At 40.6% G+C, this 20,221-nt stretch overlaps 2 protein-coding genes across 8 annotated transcripts in view; one reads left to right on the top strand and one right to left on the bottom strand.

The window, feature by feature from the left end:
• NCAM2 (neural cell adhesion molecule 2) overlaps nucleotides 1-20,221 on the top strand; it is a 588,464-nt gene that overhangs the window by 555,967 nt on the left and 12,276 nt on the right. For 4 of the 7 annotated variants that reach the window (XR_012233936.1, XM_073584499.1, XM_073584504.1 and 1 more), the window contains one exon: nucleotides 2,118-2,234. The exons of the other annotated variants lie outside the window; for them this stretch is intronic. Coding sequence is in view for 3 of the 4 variants with exons in the window: in XM_073584499.1 (XP_073440600.1) it covers nucleotides 2,118-2,234 (117 nt within the window). In the remaining variant the exon portion in view is untranslated. The remainder of the gene's footprint in view (nucleotides 1-2,117; nucleotides 2,235-20,221) is intronic. 7 annotated transcript variants of the gene reach the window in all.
• Nucleotides 18,350-20,201, bottom strand: LOC141097295 (uncharacterized). The gene is made up of 2 exons (XM_073584354.1): nucleotides 19,862-20,201; nucleotides 18,350-19,751 (listed from the first exon to the last, which is right to left on the bottom strand). The coding sequence occupies exon 2, from the start codon at nucleotides 19,514-19,516 to the stop codon at nucleotides 18,350-18,352; it is 1,167 nt and encodes a 388-aa protein (XP_073440455.1). The 5' UTR covers nucleotides 19,517-19,751; nucleotides 19,862-20,201.

The raw sequence follows: 20,221 nt of genomic DNA on the forward strand, positions 1-20,221 counted from the left end.
TACAGTATTTTTCTAACAATGTTTTGGTCAGTGTAAACATACAGTAGGATTAACTGGATGAATTGAATGAACAAGGAAATTATTTTTGGAATAGGGGAGGGAAAGCAGACTACCCATTTGCTTTTCAACTGCATAATACAAGAATTTGATGCACTACTTAGTTAACTAACTTCAGTCATGTAAATCACTCACTGATCTGCTAGTCCACTAGTTATTAGCTTATATTCCTCATCTGAAATAACTGTTAGATGTTCATGTTTTAAAGAAAAGGGTTTCACAGTAATTATATTTATCACTTTTTCATAGGGTAAGTCATAAATGATTGATCACTGGGGAACCAAGTGCAGTGACCCTCAGGATCTCTAGAGTGTAGGTCTTAATATGCTTTGCTATTGCAGGAACCATAGCAAATTGGAACAATGATGTTTGTCTTAATGGGAACCTCTGACAGCTGCTCTAGCCCCCCAAAACAGTTACCATTTATGTATCAAAGTATTTCTCTGCAATGTCACAAGCTTCCGTATGTGGCTTAATGTTTGCTATATTATTTAAAAAATTAAGCATCAAGCCATGCTCATACTATGCAAATTAGTGGTTGACTAGTTGAGGAGGAATTAACTACTCTGAACTAATCTTTTTTTCTAATCATGTAAGCATGCTCCTTTTGGTATGGGCAACAAGATTTGCAAAATTGATATAACTTCCGGCATTTTACAAATATTACACATGCACATTATGTTCTCCTTTTTTGGGAATGTATAATGAAGCTAGGAGTATATCCCCAGCTTCATGGGTGCATTGTGTAGGCCCAGGGAGGCAGCAGTGACACCACACCCAGACAGTTGCAGAGAAGTTCCACACCAAGGCATTTACAGTCCACTGCTGAAGCCAGGAATCTACACCAGGCTCTTCATTATGCATTCCCAGGGAGGTAGAACATTGCGTGCATGAGCAATATTTGAAGAAAGATGACCATAACGAAATCGTATCACTCATACTCACAAAAGCGTGCTTACATGATTATAAGGAGGATTAGTCCAGCCTAATTGACACTTCACACCCCCATCTAGTCAACCACAAACTTGCATAGTGCAGGTGCAGATTCAAAGCAACTGCTAAGCCACATGAAGGTGCGTGTTAGATTGCATGAAAAAGTTGCTATGTATACCATAGGACAGCTGTGAGATTCCATTAAAATTGTTAGGGGTTAAAGGGGTTATCCAGTCCTCATCCAATGCAAAAAAATAAAAACTTAAAAATATTTAATATTGTGTTGACATACAAAACCAAGTACCATGAATGAGCAAAATACAATATAAGTAAGTAATCCACATGTCCCAACATTTTGCTTCATTGGTGGAAAAATAAGACGTTTATGGCATTAAAGTTAGTTACGTAGTGTGAGAGATGTCCCCGAGCCATTACAATGAGCATGTGCAAGGAAATACAGTTTAAGGTACTGATGATGAGCCGGGGATGGCTTTCTCCAATGACTACGTCATAGTGCCACACCCCCAAAGATGGCATAAGTTTATAATGCTCTTACACAATAGATGGGGGAGCGTTTTCTTGTCCTGTAGGCAAGTTTTGACCCGTAATCTCAAAGAATTGCAGCAAAGTATTGCAGGGGTCAATTAACTGTATTCCCAAATGGATAATCAGTATGATACTTTTAGTGTACTTAATACTTTTAGTTGATTACCAGATAATTTTATGTGGTTGGATAAACTCCTTAAACTATTTGAGAATGATAAAACATCCATAGCCATGTTCGATTGCCACGCCATTCAAGCTTTTCCATAATTGAGTGTAAAGGGAGATTTGGCATCCATGTTCTAGTAATAATAAGCATTCCAACATTGATTCCAATAGCAAATTTACAATATATTTATATTCTATCCTGTGGTTAGGTGGTATATTTGATTATGAGCAAATCCCGACCTACATCCATTACACCTGGACGAGGATGATCAGCTCTGTTAATCAGACACCTCCAGCACTCAATCATTTCAGTAGGCCTTTATGTCCATTACTGCGGCATAGCAAATCTTAATTTCCAAACTGCTACATATCTATGTAGTACATGCATAATTTCAGGAATGCTTGATATCTTGTAGGAAAGATGGATCAAAAGAACCCATAGTAGAGATGAGAACTGAGGATGAAAGAGTTACTAATCATGATGGGAGCCCATTTAATGAACCCAATGAAACAACACCTCTTACAGAACCTGAGTATGTATTCTTGTTTTGTTGTTTCTTATAAGTTTAGCTTTAAAACCACCCAATATAAGACATATTTGCAGTTCACAATGCCTTTCTAAATGTTTCATTGCACCTTCTCTGGATATGTTTTCTCGGTTATGTAATTTGTATAATCATTTACGTTCATGTGTTAATTGGTTGGTAATTCAACATACCAATTGGGAAAGCAGCTTACAAAATGTACTTACATCGGTAATACCTTCTGAAAAGAAAGAAGATAGACATTGGCTGCATTACATAGGTATCTTTGAAATTGTGTATTTTTGATGATCTCCCATGTCTTAGTTTACATGCTCTATACAACTGAAAGCTATGTAGAAAAGTAGTGCATTAGTGTTATGTAGGGTACACCCCCAAAAATTTAACTCTGTAAGGCCATTCTTTGGGGAAATAACATACCCATTTAGATCTATCATTATAGTATATCCTCTCATAGTGTAGCAATATGTTATATGTTGATGTGGCCTCTAGGGGTCTCACTACTTTGATGTGTGTAATATAGAGTGTAATAACTTGTTGGTTAGTTGTTGTTAGCAGACATCTTGTAATGGAGTAATGTATCACAAGTCTCATGTAATAAACAAGCCTGGAAATATCCAAGGAGTGTGATCCTTGACCGGAAATACATTACAGAACATACGCTAAGCAGAGCTTACCTTCCTATCACAAATGATGAGGAGAAAGACATTGATACCATCAATATGTGTAACTATCTCGCAGTGTCAAAAGAAAAGTTGAAGCAAATCCAGACTTTCACAGAGAAGGATAAAAGTCTCCAGAGTTTAAAGACTGTCATCTTGCAGGGCTGGCCAAAATACAAGCAACATGCTCCAAGGGAAGTTTCACCATTCTTCCACATATGGGATGAATTGTCAGTGCAGCAAGGAATCATCTTTAAAGGAGACAGGGCGGTTATACCAGAAGTTCTCAGAAGAGACATACTGAAAACATTGCACTCTTTCCACTTAGGCATGGAAGGATGTCTACGTCGAGCGCGAGAATCTGTGTATTGGCCAGGTATGAATGACCACATTAAAAATTATATAGCACAATGTGAAATATCTGCATCCTGCAGTGATAAGCAACCAAAGGAGACATTGCAACCACATGAAATTCCACATAGGCCATGGTCAAAAATAGGAACCGACTTGTTCACATGGAATGACAAAGAATACCTGATTACAGTGGACTATTTCTCTAACTTCTGGGAGGTTGATTTGTTGCAGGACACATGGGCGGGAACAGTGATTAAAAAACTCAAGGCTCATTTTGCCAGGTATGGCATTCCAGATGTCGTTTTCTCGGACAATGCGGTGCAGTTTACTTCGGAAGAGTTCAAAACCTTCAGCAAGAAATGGGAATTTGAACACCAGATGTTTTCTCCCAGATATCCTCAGAGTAATGGGAAAGCAGAGTCAGCAGTAAAAACAGCCAAAAGACTCATGCAGAAAGCAAAACAAGCAGGTACTGATGCATATCTGTCTATACTGGATCATAGAAACACACCCACCCAAGGTCTAGACGGCATTCCGGCACAGAGACTCATGGGTAGGCGTACAAAGACACTCTTACCAACTGCTAGTCATCTGTTAAAGTCGAAGTTGCTGGGAAGCATCAAAGCTAAATTACAGAAGAATCAAGATAGGCAAGCTTTCTATTACAATAAATCTGCAAAGGATCTGCCTGAGCTCCAGAGAAATGACAACATTCAGCTGCAGCCAAGCAGCACGTTTGACAAACACTGGCAAAAGGCAAAAGTTGTCCAGAAACTAGGACCTCGGTCCTACGAAATTCTAACAGAGGAAGGAAGAAGACTAAGGAGAAATCGGAGATATCTGAGGAAATCACAAGAAAGAGATAATTCATTTTCATGGCCTTTTGAGCAGTATCCTGACACCAAAGACAATGAGGCAGCAAGTACAAGTCAAGTACCAACAGTGACAGCTGACCATCAGGGTGAGGATTCTGGCCAGAGACAGGCAATATTACCAATCATATTACCAGAATCAGAAGAACTACCAGATGTAGGCAGTAACATCTTATGTTACTAGAGCTGGTAGAATTATCAGAAAGCCGGCGCACCTCAAGGATTATATCTAACTGGACTTATTATGTTATAGCTCTAACTTGGTCATGGTATACATTGTTTATTAATTTTATTGTTTTTTCAGTTAAAAGAGAAAGGATGAAGCAATAAGTTATATGTTGATGTGGCCTCTAGGGGTCTCACTACTTTGATGTGTGTAATATAGAGTGTAAGAACTTGTTGGTTAGTTGTTGTTAGCAGACATCTTGTAATGGAGGAATGTATCACAAGTCACATGTAATAAACAAGCCTGGAGATATCCAAGGAGTGTGATCCTTGACCGGAAATACATAACAGAACACATAGCACTGCCGACACTCTGCCTGGCTTCAGGTAAAGTGATTTCAGTACATGTTGAGATGTTCTTCTAATGTCTGTGTGCTTGGATCATTTTCTCATCCATTTTGTTGGGTCTCCCATAATCCTGTCCTGGATGTTGGTTATCTAATTTTTAACATTGGCCATGTATTTTCTGTGCAAGAATGGAAAGGATCAGAAATTGACCAGTAGATCAATTGTAGGTTCCTGTGAATGAGTCTGTGTGTGAGTATTGTAGGCCATCACTATCACGATATGGCACATTTGACACACCCTACACTACTTTCTTCCATAGACTGGCACTTGAGTGGAAGGTTATGATGAACCTCATTAATTCTTTTTACTACGTTTGTAAAAAGGAAGAGATCTTTGTAAAATAAAGATAGTTTTCCTTTAAGACAGCCTTGATGAATATGACCCAACACGAATCATACTGTATGTATCACAAAAGAGAAACAAAGCAGTTTTATTGTGGCCCACCCCATATTTGTAGTAATATAGACCTTTTGTAATAAAATAAATTTTAATTTATTTATAGAAGAAAAAACAGAAAAATGAAAATTTGAATTTTATCCTTTTGCCCATTTTATAAAACTACAAACCCTGATGTGCTCCCCTGCTCCTCATCCACTGGCAAGACTCTACCCTGCTCCAGGTACCAGGCTTTTAGAGCCGCTAAGCTTACTTATTGACTGCCGCGTTGTCAATACGATGTCAGCACCGCAGCCAATTCCAGTCATCAGGAGCAGTAACGGAGACTTGATGGTGGGCCTGAGAAACGTGAGTAAAGACGTAACTGAAAGGAAACAACCACTTTAAATTGTTAACTTATCGTTCAAATATATATTAGCACAGGGGACATAAAATACTGCAGATATCATCATTCGAACAGTGGCATGTAAAAGTTTGGGTACAACTGGTCAAAATTACTGTTATTGTTAACAGTTTAGCAAGTTGAAGAGGAAATGATCTCTAAAAGGCCTAAAGTTAAAGATGACACATTGTCTTTATATTTTAGGCAATATATATATATATATATGTATTTGTTTTCATCATTTACATTTTGCATTACAGTTTCAAGTGAATTCAAACATTTTGAAATTTGATTTGCTGTTCGCACAAAAAATAAATGAAACTGCGCGGTACCCTTTCCCACACTGCTACAGTTTCACAGAGCAGGCTAACATAATTTGCTGCATGGGTCTTCCCATAATGCCCTACAGATATGACATCTATTGTATTATCATACAGTGGTGGTTAGTACCAGGGCTAACACAGATCAGCGGTTGCCAGTGGAGCACAATTTATAAGGCAGAGCCATTTTCCATCTCCAGAGTGACTGGGTAAGGTCTGGGTCATATTAGTGTACAGCATTCAATGTGAAAGCATTAGATGCAATATGCTAATAACCCTCTGCTCTAGCTCTGCTGCGAGCGTGAGACAAGTGTCAGTGTACTGTGCTCAGTTTTTATTGCATGAGAAAATCACAACACAGATATGAAGGAGAAAGTAATTTCACCAACTCCTCCATTGCTGGTATCCACAGTATTCACCCTGCACTTGGATGACATCTGAGTGCAGTCCAATGTTTCACATGCACTCATAGACTTCTATGGGTGAGTGCAATCTGATTCTCACATGCAATCATAACATGCTGTCATGATACCAGTGCTGGGTGACCAGCACTTCTGGGGTTAATGTTCTGATCTCAGTGCAGACTCTTACCTGCACACCTGGGACCTATTATGGTGGCCTCTCATTAGTTCTGGGGAGGCTTCTTATAGCCTCAGGAAGCTCCCATCCCCTGTCAGTTATACTCTTGCCCTTGGCATAGTGTGGTGACCCCTGAGTGTGTTTGTGCTGTGTTCTGGTTGCTTGACTCTCTGTGTACGACTTGGTCTGTTCTCTGGATATTGCTTTGGATTCTGCTTGGTACCTTCTATGTCTGTTTGGTTTTGACTTCTGCTTGGCCCTGACTATCCGTTTTGTCTCATCCCTGGTACTTTACTGATATCTTGTGCATGACCTCCGCTTTGCCCGACTCTGAGTTTTCTTCCTTCTCTGAAAGCAGGACACTAAGCCCCGCCCCCTTGCAGTCACATGACCGTAGGTCCTGTGTCGGCTTGCTAAACTTCTACATTCAGGTCCTGTGCATCTTTATTTTCCGGCTGTTCTTGTCCCCAGGGGTCCCTACGATGCGGGTGAGTCCCTGCTTAGCGGAGGCTGTACGCCAGCGCTGTCAGGACCCTGACACATGCTGCAATTGTTCTCTCATACCAAATCAGCATGAAAAAAGAATCACAGAAATGAGCTGCCACATAGACTAACAGTGCTCCGCGTGCGAAGTGATGTCACATAGCACTTAGCCATGTTATACGCTTGTGTGACTCCAACCTCTTTCTCCAGTAAAGTGTAAGCTCTTATGGTCAGTGAAGTTCTCTATCTCTCCTGTAGAATGTAAGCTCTTATGGTCAGTGAGGTCCTCTCTCTCTCCTGTAGAATGTAAGCTCTTATGGTCAGTGAGGTCCTCTCTCTCCTGTAGAGTGTAAGCTCTTATGGTCAGCGGGGTCCTCTCTTTCTCTCACTCTCCTGTAGAGTGTAAGCTCTTATGGTCAGCAGGGTCCTCTCTCTCCTGTAGAGTGTAAGCTCTTATGGTCAGCTGGGTCCTCTCTTTCTCTCACTCTCCTGTAGAGTGTAAGCTCTTATGATCAGCAGGGTCCTCTCTCTCCTGTAGAGTGTAAGCTCTTATGGTGAGCGGGGTCCTCTCTCCCTCTCCTGTAGAGTGTAAGCTCTTATGGTCAGCAGGGTCCTCTCTCTCCTGTAGAGTGTAAGCTCTTATGGTGAGCGGGGTCCTCTCTCCCTCTCCTGTAGAGTGTAAGCTCTTATGGTCAGCAGGGTCCTCTCTCTCCTGTAGAGTGTAAGCTCTTATGGTGAGCGGGGTCCTCTCTCCCTCTCCTGTAGAGTGTAAGCTCTTATGGTCAGCAGGGTCCTCTCTCTCCTGTAGAGTGTAATCCTTTATGGTTAGCAGGGTCTTCTCACTCTCCACTCCCCCACGTATATTTTCTGATCAATTTAAAGATTTCCAGTATTGAGATTCGCTTTTCACTTTTTTTCTCTCTCACGAAACAATTATTTTGGGAAAATTTGGTTAAGTCTTTGAATTAGAATTTCAGAAGATCTGCTCATCTCTAGCCATGTGCTTTAGCCCTCATGTGAAATAATATAGTTCGCAACTTTTTTTTTTATAGTGAACAGTGAAAAAGATTGTAATATCACCACTAAAGTTGCCTTGCCAGCTTTATGAAGATGATTGTTTTTTTTTTTTTTTGCTTTTAGACACTAATTCAATATTCTCTTTTTTTCTTGATGAAAAGAGAATCATGATGAATATTTCTATATACAAGATATATACAGTATATAAGTTCTTGGGTGAGAAGAATTGTTTAGGTTGTGCCTTCTGATCCCTGGTGAAGAATGATAACAGTGCGAACAACAGTCATTTATTTGATTCTCTCTTTACGCATCTTACATATGTTTCTTCCAATCTCCTAAAATGTACCCTCTCTTTAAAGGGATTTGCTGCTTGCCTACACCTAGTGCCTGCCACACAGTTCAAGTCTATTTCTGTATGATAGGTTTCACCTCTTTTTTATCATTCACCAGCACTTACGGTATTTCTAGCAGCTTGGAGGCATTAGGCATTTAGCTTGAGAAACAAATTTAAAGACAGACCATTGTTTCATTTCATGCATTCCCACCCATCGGAGCCATAGGTAGCCCCTTCCTCACATTCCTTCTCATCCAATCTCTGCATATGTACAGTATATTGTTTCTTTGCAAACTTTGTTTAAACTCCTTTCTTTTTACGCTATCTAAAACCAATTTCTAGTGAGCCATCCGTCAGTATAGCTAGCGGGCTATAACACCTGCCATTTCATAATCTTTACCATGGCTGCATGTGATCGTATCAGTATTTTATAAAATGTCAAAACACTTTGGATTTTGAAGAGCAGATTTGTCATACCGATGGACAGCTCAAGGAATCAGTAATTTATTGGTTTGCAATATTTCATCTGTTTATTGGAGCCCAGTCAGCATTAAACACGTTCAGTCTCTAGTCTCTGATAATAAAAAAAAAGTGATAGAATTTTGGGGAAAGTAACCAAATTATAAAAATATAAAGTCACACCATTACTAACTAAAATACAGACCAAGAAGTGATAATCCCACAATAATTTAACTATTAACCTAACAAAATATAATTAATGCGACTAATTAAAGGGTATGGCTAAGGCTGGGATTACACTTCAAGCAACCAGAGTGTCGTTGTTACATTGTAATACAAGTGAATAGGGTCAAACTGCAACTCGGATGCAGTAGCAGCTGCTAAAAGCAAATCACAAACTATCTGGATGGACTTCTTGCACCTTTCTTGCACAGGACTCATGAGCTCAAAGTGCAACTCGATTAACTTCTGTTGCTCTGCGATGTAGGAATGGCACCTAGTGACCGATGGTGGCATGATAGGTTTCTTCACCAAAGTTGGCGTGTGTTCCTAGCCTTAAAGTGTAAGCATTGTTTTAATTTATGTTTCGTAACTCAATAGTACACATGAAAATGAGAACCTGTAATAAACCTTATCAAAGAAATGTGCTTCTTTCTCCTCTCAGACTTATCATTTATTTTAAACATTTTAAAGAACCAGACACAGACATTATGCTGCAAGTTCTCCTGAAATGGCAATTGAAGAAAGTGTAACTGTTTTTTCAGATGAACTTGCAGCAAATTTTCTGTGATTCCTTCTTCCCTATCACTTCTCATTTCATATCATAGAATCATAGAATCGTAGAGTTAGAAGGGACCTCCTGGGCCATCTGGTCCAACCCCCTGCTCAAAGCAGGATTCTCTAAATCATCCCAGTCAGTGGCAGCTTGTTCCACTCATTGATCACTCTAACTGTCAAAAAGTTTTTTCTAATATCTAATCTGTGTCTCCTCCCATTCAGTTTCATCCCATTGCTTCTAGTCTTTCCTTGTGCAAATGAGAATAAAGTTGATCCTTCTACAATGTGACAGCCCTTTAGATATTTGTAGACAGCTATTAAGTCTCCTCTCAGTCTTCTCTTTTGCATATCTCAGTAATGGGAAATTTTCATCTATTGATGTCTTGAGTGAATTGAAAATTTTGAGACTCAAAGATCAGTCCAGGAGAAAGAAGTAGATGTCTCTGATAGTATATATTAAACAGAGGCTCATTTTCAAGTGTAAGTGTAGCTCATAATTGAACCAACGGTTACCCTGTAATTGTCTTTGTCAACAGAACCATTTTTTCTGCTTGACCTGACACAGCAGGTGGTCAAGCAATCCTGACCTTCGCTGTCCTTGCAATGGGATTATCGCCAGTGGAAGCTGCGTATGGCCATACTTATTTATTACCGGATAGGCCATCGATGTTAAAGTCCTGGACAATCTCTTTAAGAAAATATTTCAGGATATGCGTCCTCACTTATGGGTGTGGCCGCAATGTTGACCCAAAAATGTGGTCGTGTTATGATGTAAAACCAAGCGTTATACTGTTCACTTTAGAAAAAAGTCTTATATCCCACATTTAGCAAGGTGCTGACCTAACGTATTAATAACTCAAAGCTAGAGTGAAAAATCTGCTATTAAGATGCTTTTAGAGGAATGAAAAAGATGATCCTAAAGAAGGAAAGTAACAGGAAATGTCTCTCTTCTCAAGTAACCTTTTTTAGATGATCAAACTATTGCAATAATTTCATTCGAAAGTCCAACATGTCAGGTTATGTCTGTATTCAGCTTCTTGGCATGTACTATACATTAACACAGAAATGGCTATCTTCGCAAAGTTTTTCAGTCTGTTCAAGTGCATCGAATCATTTTTACTGTAAATAATATTTCTCTGTCTAATTTGCTCGAATCAACAAATTAGAATTTCAGCAGATTTGCCGATCTCTGTTGAAAACTAAAACCAGAAGGTGTATTTTGTTCATTGCCAGTAGGTTCTACTATTTGTAATGTTTATCCTTTGGCTGGGGCCACTTACTATGTTTTTTGTATTTAAGACATTGTTCACACTACGCTCAAACCTTATATGAGAGGTATATATCGGTAGAATTTCCCACTGTATGCAGATGATGGAAAGCATACTACGTGTGTTAGTAAAAAGCGACCTATTGTAAAAAATAAAAAAATAGTGTACATTTTATTGGGTCTCTTTGTGTAAGCTGGCACATTATACTGTGCTATTACTTGCCAATGTGAAAAAATAGCTAAAAATCAAAAACCCATATTAAGTGTCTCAGTTTTCTATAATACAGAATAAAAAGCTTTATTCTAAAAGTTAAAAAAAACTATTTAAAAAAGATTTCTCAATCAGACTCTGATCAGAGTGTAAGTTGCATAATTGACGCGCTTCTCTTGGATATATCTGACCTGAGCCGGACACTGTCCAATCAGTGCTGACAGTGTAGAGACATATTTCTTTTTTTACATGGAATGGAGACACCTAGTTGTTAATTTACTCCTACATTTGTAGGAGGAATGACAAAGGAAGGGCAGAATACAGAGTTAGGCGGGGATCACACTACCATGTGTGATGCGAGAAACTCGCACGAGTCTCTCACATCTACACCCGGCACTGCCTCCGGCACACATGACCGGAGCTGCAGCTGCATGTATATATATATGCAGCCGCAGCTCCAATCCTAAGAGCTGGCGGTAACGCCGGGTGTTGATGCGAGTGACTCATGCGAGTTTCTCACATCACACACAGTACTGTGAACCCGGCCTTATAAGACAAGATGTTCCAGAATTATTATCTTTTGGGAAATATAAGGATTTACTTCAATAGAAAAATGAGAATAGCTGAAAAGATCCTCCTTAAGCTATGAAAGTCAGAGAAATCTAAATTATTATATTAGGGTTGTTGGCTTAACCTGATTAATTCATACATGTATAGCAAATTTAGAAGTTGATGGCTCAGTAGGTTTATTCGCAGTTCGACGAAACAGTACAAAAATGTTCAACACTTACAAATGTGCTTTAGCTACACCGATAAATAAATTGTCAGTCTGTTTATAAGGCATGTGAGATGAAGCACTTTAGCAGATATTGCCCTTAGCTGTTTGAGTAGTGCTGGAATTTGCTGTCATGTGTAGAACTGATGCTTCATTAAATTGCATTTTCAAAAAAGCCCGTAACTGAAGTGTAAATTATAAAAAGTGGCGACAGCAGAAAATGTGTTCTTAAAATCCACAATAAACACTGCGTGTCTGGTTTTCTCTTCCCTTTGCATGTTAGGCCTCTTTCACACATCAGTTTCTTGCATCAGTTATAATCCGCCAAAAAGGCGGACAAGCGGATCCGTTCTCAACTGATGTGAACGGATGTCACAGGATTAGAGTTGAGCGATACCGTCCGATACTTCAAAGTATCGTATCGGATGGTATCGGCCGATCTTTAAAAAAAGTATCGGTATCGCCGATTCCGATACCGGAAGTCCCATTCAAGTCTATGGGACTTCCGGTATCGGAATAAGAAAAACCCTTTCCTGCCCTTGTACAGCCTCTCTGGGGTCTGTACGGGCCTTTCGGGGGGCTGTGCCGGCCTGCCAGGGGGTCTGTGCAGGCTCCGGTGGTCTGTGCCGGCCTGCCGGTGGTCTGTGCAGGCTCCGGGGGGCTGTGCCGGCCTGCCGGGGGGCTGTGCCGGCCTGCCGGGGGGCTGTGCCGGCCTGCCGGGGGGCTGTGCAGGCTCCGGGGGGCTGTGCCGGCCTGCCGGGGGGCTGTGCCGGCCTGCCGGGGGGCTGTGCAGGCTCCGGGGGTCTGTGCAGGCATCGTCCGATGGGACTACAAGTCCCATCGGGCGATGCCTGCTACCATGACAGTGATTGACACATTAGCCAATGATGGGACAGTAGTAGTCCCATCATCCGGCTAATGTGTTAAATGTTAAAAAAAAAATAAAAAAAAAAAATACTACATACATACTACATGCATGCTACATACATACTACATGCTACATACATACTACATATATACTACATACATACTACATACATGCTACATGCATACTACATGCATGCTACATACATACTACATGCTACATACATACTACATGCATGCTACATACATACTACATATATACTACATACATGCTACATACATACTGCATGCTACATACATACTACATACATACTACATACATACTACATGCATGCTACATACATACTGCATGCTACATACATACTACATACATACTACATACATACTACATGCATGCTACATACATACTACATATATACTACATGCATGCTACATACATACTACATGCTACATACATACTACATATATACTACATACATACTACATACATGCTACATACATACTGCATGCTACATACATACTACATACATACTACATACATACTACATGCATGCTACATACATACTACATGCATGCTACATACATACTACATGCATGCTACATGCATGCTACATACATACTACATGCTACATACATACCACATACATACTACATACATACTACATACTACATATATACTACATGCATGCTACATACATACTACATGCTACATACATACCACATACATACTACATACATACTACATACATACTACATGCTACATACATACTACATATATACTACATGCATGCTACATACATACTACATGCATGCTACATACATACTACATGCATGCTACATGCATGCTACATACATACTACATGCTACATACATACCACATACATACTACATACATACTACATACTACATATATACTACATGCATGCTACATACATACTACATGCTACATACATACCACATACATACATACTACATACATACTACATGCTACATACATACTACATATATACTACATACATGCTACATACATACTACATGCTACATACATACCACATACATACTACATACATGCTACATATATACTACATGCATGCTACATACATACTACATGCTACATGCATGCTACATACATACTACATACATACTACATGCTACATACATACCACATATATACTACATACATACAATACATTCATACAATACATACATAGACATACAGTACATATAACATAGAGTAACATACTTACCAATACTTGTCACATTGTTCCCCGAAGCCATTGTCTTTTCCGGAATAAATATTAACATAACAAACCACAAAAATACTCACCCACGATCCAAAGCAGTCCACGAGTGTGTCCCACGACGATCTTGGGTAGAGAACTGCAGCATCAGCTGTTGCTGCCGTTCTCTACGGGCTGCAGGAATCCAATGACGGAAGGTAGGTATCCTTCCGCACTGTATTCCTCCGCCACTTAAAAAAAAAAAGTCCCTAGTCTCACTTTATGCCATTGCTGTGTGGGAAATTCCCACACAGCAATGGCATAAAGTGAGACTAGGGACTTTTTTTTTTTAAGTGGCGGAGGAATACAGTGCGGAAGGATACCTACCTTCCGTCATTGGATTCCTGCAGCCCGTAGAGAACGGCAGCATCATCTGATGCTGCAGTTCTCTACCCAAGATCGTCGTGGGACACACTCGTGGACTGCTTCGGATCATGGGTGAGTATTTTTGTGGTTTGTTATGTTAATATTTATTCCGGAAAAGACAATGGCTTCGGGGAACAATGTGACAAGTATTGGTAAGTATGTTACTCTATGTTATATGTACTGTATGTCTATGTATGTATTGTATGAATGTATTGTATGTATGTAGTATATATGTGGTATGTATGTAGCATGTAGTATGTATGTAGTATGTATGTAGCATGCATGTAGCATGTAGTATGTATGTAGCATGCATGTAGTATATATGTAGTATGTATGTAGCATGCATGTAGTATATATGTAGCATGTATGTAGTATGTATGTGGTATGTATGTAGCATGTAGTATGTATGTAGCATGTATGTAGTATATATGTAGTATGTATGTAGCATGTAGTATGTATGTAGTATGTATGTAGTATGTATGTGGTATGTATGTAGCATGTAGTATGTATGTAGCATGCATGTAGTATATATGTAGTATGTATGTAGCATGTAGTATGTATGTAGTATGTATGTAGTATGTATGTGGTATGTATGTAGCATGTAGTATGTATGTAGCATGCATGTAGTATATATGTAGTATGTAGTATGTATGTAGTATGTATGTGGTATGTATGTAGTATGTATGTAGCATGCATGTAGCATGCATGTAGTATGTATGTAGCATGCATGTAGTATGTATGTAGTATGTATGTAGTATGTATGTAGCATGCAGTATGTATGTAGCATGTATGTAGTATGTATGTAGTATATATGTAGTATGTATGTAGCATGTAGTATGTATGTAGCATGCATGTAGTATGTATGTAGCATGCATGTAGTATGTATGTAGTATGTATGTAGCATGCAGTATGTATGTAGCATGTATGTAGTATATATGTAGTATGTATGTAGCATGCATGTAGTATGTATGTAGCATGTAGTATGTATGTAGCATGCATGTAGTATGTATGTAGCATGTATGTAGTATGTATGTAGTATATATGTAGTATGTATGTAGCATGTAGTATGTATGTAGCATGCATGTAGTATGTATGTAGTATGTATGTAGTATGTATGTAGCATGCAGTATGTATGTAGCATGTATGTAGTATATATGTAGTATGTATGTAGCATGCATGTAGTATGTATGTAGCATGTAGTATGTATGTAGCATGCATGTAGTATGTATGTAGCATGTATGTAGTATGTATGTAGTATATATGTAGTATGTATGTAGCATGTAGTATGTATGTAGCATGCATGTAGTATGTATGTAGTATTTTTTTTTTTTTTTTTAACATTTAAGGCTAGTTTCACACTTGCTTTTTTTTGCAGCGCGTTTTTCCCGCAAAAAAACGCATTAAAAAAACGCATACAAATGCATACAAACGCTGCGTTTTTTTCCAGCATTTTAATGCGCATGCAGGAAAAAAACGCAGCGTTTTTGCGCGTTTGTATGCGTTTTTTGTGCGTTTGCGTTTTTTTACAGATTTTGGAAAAACCCCACAAAAAAGAAAAAACAACCATTCAACAACACACAAGACCAATGGGACTTCATTGTGGGTGTGGTATGTTAATATATATAGACCCTGTCTACAGTATTCTTCACATTTGCTTGATTCTTCTCGTGACCATGGATCTGCGCTGGAAGAGTTTTCACTTCAACTTGGATTTGGACATCGCGATGGCTCAGGCGTATGCAGTTGCTTGCCATGAACAAAGGAAGAGAGAGAGGCAGCGAAGACGGCGGCGTATGTGGATACATCCGATTGTTGAACTCCGGGAGAGCCGTGGGGCATACCACACCCTCTACAGCGAGCTACGTGCAAACCCGGAGAAATTTACTGATTATATCCGGATGTCCCACGAAAGTTTCATGGATTTGCTTGCTCGTGTCCAACAATCCATCCGGAGACAGGACACACAGCTCCGTCGTGCGATTCCTCCTGAGGAACGGCTACTGGTGACATTACGGTATGTTTTAAAAACAAAGGGGTGTGGTCTGATGTTTTTTTTTGTAAATTTAGTATTCAAAACCTTGGGTAATTAGTTTTCGTGAATGTACTAATATTTTTTTTTATAGTTTTTAAAAATAATATACATAAATATTAATTTTACTTCTTTATCTGTTCACAGATTCCTGGCGACTGGAGAAACCCTATCCTCACTACATTTCCAGTACCGTATTGGAATCTCTACCTTGTCTGGAATTGTTGCTGACACCTGCCGGGCTCTCTGGAATGTTCTTTGCCCAGAATTTATGCCCCTGCCCACCGCTGAAAAGTGGATGGAAATTGCTGACAAATTCTGGACAGTATGCAATTTTCCCAACTGTTTGGGAGCTGTTGATGGGAAACACATACGGATCATCAAACCCCAAAGAACGGGATCTGAGTACTATAATTACAAAAAGTACTTTTCAATAGTACTCATTGCAATTGCGGATGCCGGATGTATGTTTGTAGCAGTGGACATTGGAGCATTTGGCCGTGGTAATGACTCGCAGGCTTTTAAAAACTCAGACATGGGCCGGAGGTTGTATGGCAACCAATTTAATTTCCCTATGCCACGGCCTCTTCCTCACACCGAAGCTCCGCCACTGCCCTTTGTAATGGTTGGCGATGAGGCTTTTCAAATGTGCGGAAACTTACTGAAACCCTACTCCAGCCGGGACTTGGACCACACCAAAAAAATTTTTAATTTCAGGCTGACCAGGGCCAGAAGAACTGTCGAGTGTGCTTTTGGGATTCTTGTTTCCAGATGGCGAATTCTGGGCACGGCCATTAATCTTAAACTTGAAACAGTCGATGAGGTGGTGAAGGCCTGTGTGGTTCTACATAACTTTGTGATGGCTAAAGAGCACCCGACCTTTGAACTGGACGATGATGCTCCTAACCCATTGCCTGAATTCACTCAGCACACTCTCAGGTCATCCGTTGAAGTTGGCCAAATGAGGGACAAATTTGCGGCCTACTTTATTTCTGATGTAGGACGGGTGCACTGGCAAGATGAAATGGTGTAATGTTGTTGTTTATGGTAATAAAAATCCTTATTTGATACCATTACTGAGTGCACTATATTTTTTAAACTCCAATTAATTAAAAAACTTCCCATGTATAACTGAATTTTGTTATGTTCACACACCTGGGCAGGTAAATACACATACGAGTTAAAATGCAGCATTGCTAGTCTGCGTGAAATATATTGGAATGAGCAAAGCTGCAGGCCATGAATCAGGAAACCATTTTTTTTCAAGAGAAAATTGTGCAACTAGTTTAAAACAAAGTATGTGATTTTCTCAAAACACAACCCTCAAAACCCAACCCCAATGAAAGTCCATGGGGAATACAAGTCAGCATTGAGTGGATGAATGTAATCTGCTCATGTAATCTGCTCCATTACAAGTTATTACACTAGGCCTTGGAATGACTATACTAGGCCGTGGTATTTCAAATATGAGTATAGTAGGCCTTGGGGCTAGTAGTATAGTAATATGTGAAATACCACGGCCTAGTATAGTCATACCAAGGCCTACTGTAATAACTCGATTTTTAACAACTAGCATCTTGTTTCACAAAAAACAAAGTGGTGAAACTATTCTATTTGGTAAAACTAGAGTTATTACACTAGGCCTTGGAATGACTATACTAGGCCGTGGTATTTCAAATATGAGTATACTAGGCCTTGGGGCTAGTAGTATAGCAATATGTGAAATACCACGGCCTAGTATAGTCATACCAAGGCCTACTGTAATAACTCGATTTTTAACAACTAGCATTTTTAACAACTAGCATCTTGTTTCACAAAAAACAAACTGGTGAAACTAGAAAGAAACTTATTTTTTAGACAAGTTTCAACAGTTTGTTTTTCATGAAACCAGATTCTATTTGGTAAAAATAGAGTTATTACACTAGGCCTTGGAATGACTATACTAGTCCATGTTATTTCACATATGACTATACTAGCCCTTGGGTTGGTTTTTAACATGTATTTACCCATCAGTGTGTGTGAGCGGCGCAAACAACATTAATGAAACTTATTAATGGTGAACCACAAATGTAAATTTATTTTTTATCACAAAAAAAAAACTAAAAATTATTTTTTACGGCGTTTGGGGGCAGATGGTTTCAATTTGGGGGTGTGCAGGGAATATGCAACACTTGCAGTTGAAGACGGTGTTTGAGGGGAAGGGGCAACAAAACTTGTGGGGGAAGGTAGTCCAGTTAAGGGAATTAAACTTGGAACACTTGTAGGAGAGGAAATCTGTTCAGTTACATTAGTTGTAATGGCATGTCGCCGTAGGCTTGTGTGCCTGGACCGACTTTGGCCCAATGCCCGCCTTGATTGATTTCGCCTTGAAGTAGGGGCAAATAAGGAATGTAGGTCCCCCGTCTGCTGGTATGGCTGCTGCTGCTGAGGTGGCGGCTGCTGCTGCAGAGGTGGCGGCTGCTGCTGAGGTGGCGGCTGCTGCTGAGGTGGCTGCTGCTGCTGAGGTGGTTGCTGCTGCTGCTGAGGTGGCGGCTGCTGCTGAGGTGGCTGCTGCTGCTGAGGTGGCGGCTGCTGCTGAGGTGGCTGCTGCTGCTGAGTTGGCTGCTGCTGCTGAGGTGGCTGATGCTGCTCTTCGTTGTCAGTGCTCGTCCTTGCAGGAGGACTGGTGGCGGCAGTGATGGCCCAGGTTTGCAGAGTGGTGGTGGCAGGGCTACTACATGTTGTTGTAGCGGCAGGGCTGTTCCATGTTTGCCTAGTGGTGGCTGAGCTCCACGCATGCATGGGATTGGCGGTGGTGCTCCAGACAGGAGCAGCGCTTGCCATGGTGGTGTCGGTGAAGTGACCAGCTGCACTCAGACTTGTGGTGGTGTAACGGTGGGTGTCCTGGCTTTGAATAGAGGTGTCCGTGCAGTGGTATGCAGCACAAGTCGGTAGTGAGGTGAAGCGAGTCAATGGTGGCACAGGTGGAAAGGACACCACTGACTGCTGACCGTACCGATTATGCTGCATAGCCTGCAAGAAAGCATTGTTGCAGGCCTGCAGCACATTCAGCTGTTGATCAGGACTAAGGTGTTCCGCCATGCCCTTTTCAATCTTACTAAAAAAATGGTGTGCTGGTCTGTTGAGGTCGGCCTCCAGACGGTCAAGGCGCTGTTCTACAGAATTGAAGCGGTGTTCAAAGTGGTTAAAACCACGTTCCATTAGTGCAAAACCGCTTTCAACTCTGTCGGACAGTGACTTGAGGCTGGAATTAAATGTCTCGCTCAAATGCATAAACTCGGGCAAGACATTCCTGTCCAAGGCCCTCTGCCGCTGGCGGGTAGTGCCCGCATAACCAGTGGCAGAGACCTGGGACAGGGGAACACCTGATGGCCCAGCTTCCTGGTCACCAGCTGTGTGTGTGGCTGACCTGCAAGGTGCTTCCTGGCTGTCGGATGGCTGGGACGGGTCAGAGGACGTCCGAGGAAGGACCGCTCCAGGGCCAGGTTGCAGGGTGCTGCTCCAGGTGCTGTGGAAGAAAGGAAAATCATTACTACCATGCCTTTACAAGAAGCATCAGCTGTGGATTAGAAAAACACAGATTAATAAAAATAAAAACCCAAAATGTATAATACTTACGATCTTGTGGCAAGGACCGGTCTTAGGAACTGCAACGCGTGATAGTGAAGGTATCTAGTTCTGGTCCTTGACGCAGATCCACTGCGAACCTGGCCCTCAGCACGAACATCACTGTTGAAGCGGTCCTTGATCGAACGCCAACGTGTTCGGACTTTGTCCACTGTTGATAAAAAAAAACAGTGCCGTCAAGGACAACAGTCACTGCGGCACAATGTAGCAATACAATACTCAAAGCAGTCACTGTAGACCCCGATGACACTGTTGGGTTTCCTGCTAGAATACGCCAAGCACGAAACCCAACAGTGCCGTCAAGGACAACAGTCACTGCGGCACAATGTAGCAATACAATACTCAAAGCAG

Source organism: Dendrobates tinctorius, unplaced genomic scaffold, assembly GCF_039654945.1.
Source record: "Dendrobates tinctorius isolate UK_male_01 unplaced genomic scaffold, ASM3965494v1 ptg000084l, whole genome shotgun sequence".
Classification (NCBI taxonomy): Eukaryota; Metazoa; Chordata; class Amphibia; order Anura; family Dendrobatidae; genus Dendrobates; species Dendrobates tinctorius.

What these genes read in the sequence shown, in the direction of transcription:
- LOC141097295 (XM_073584354.1), bottom strand. Translation starts at nt 19,516, where the DNA reads ATGCATTTGAGCGAGACATTTAATTCCAGCCTCAAGTCACTGTCCGAC.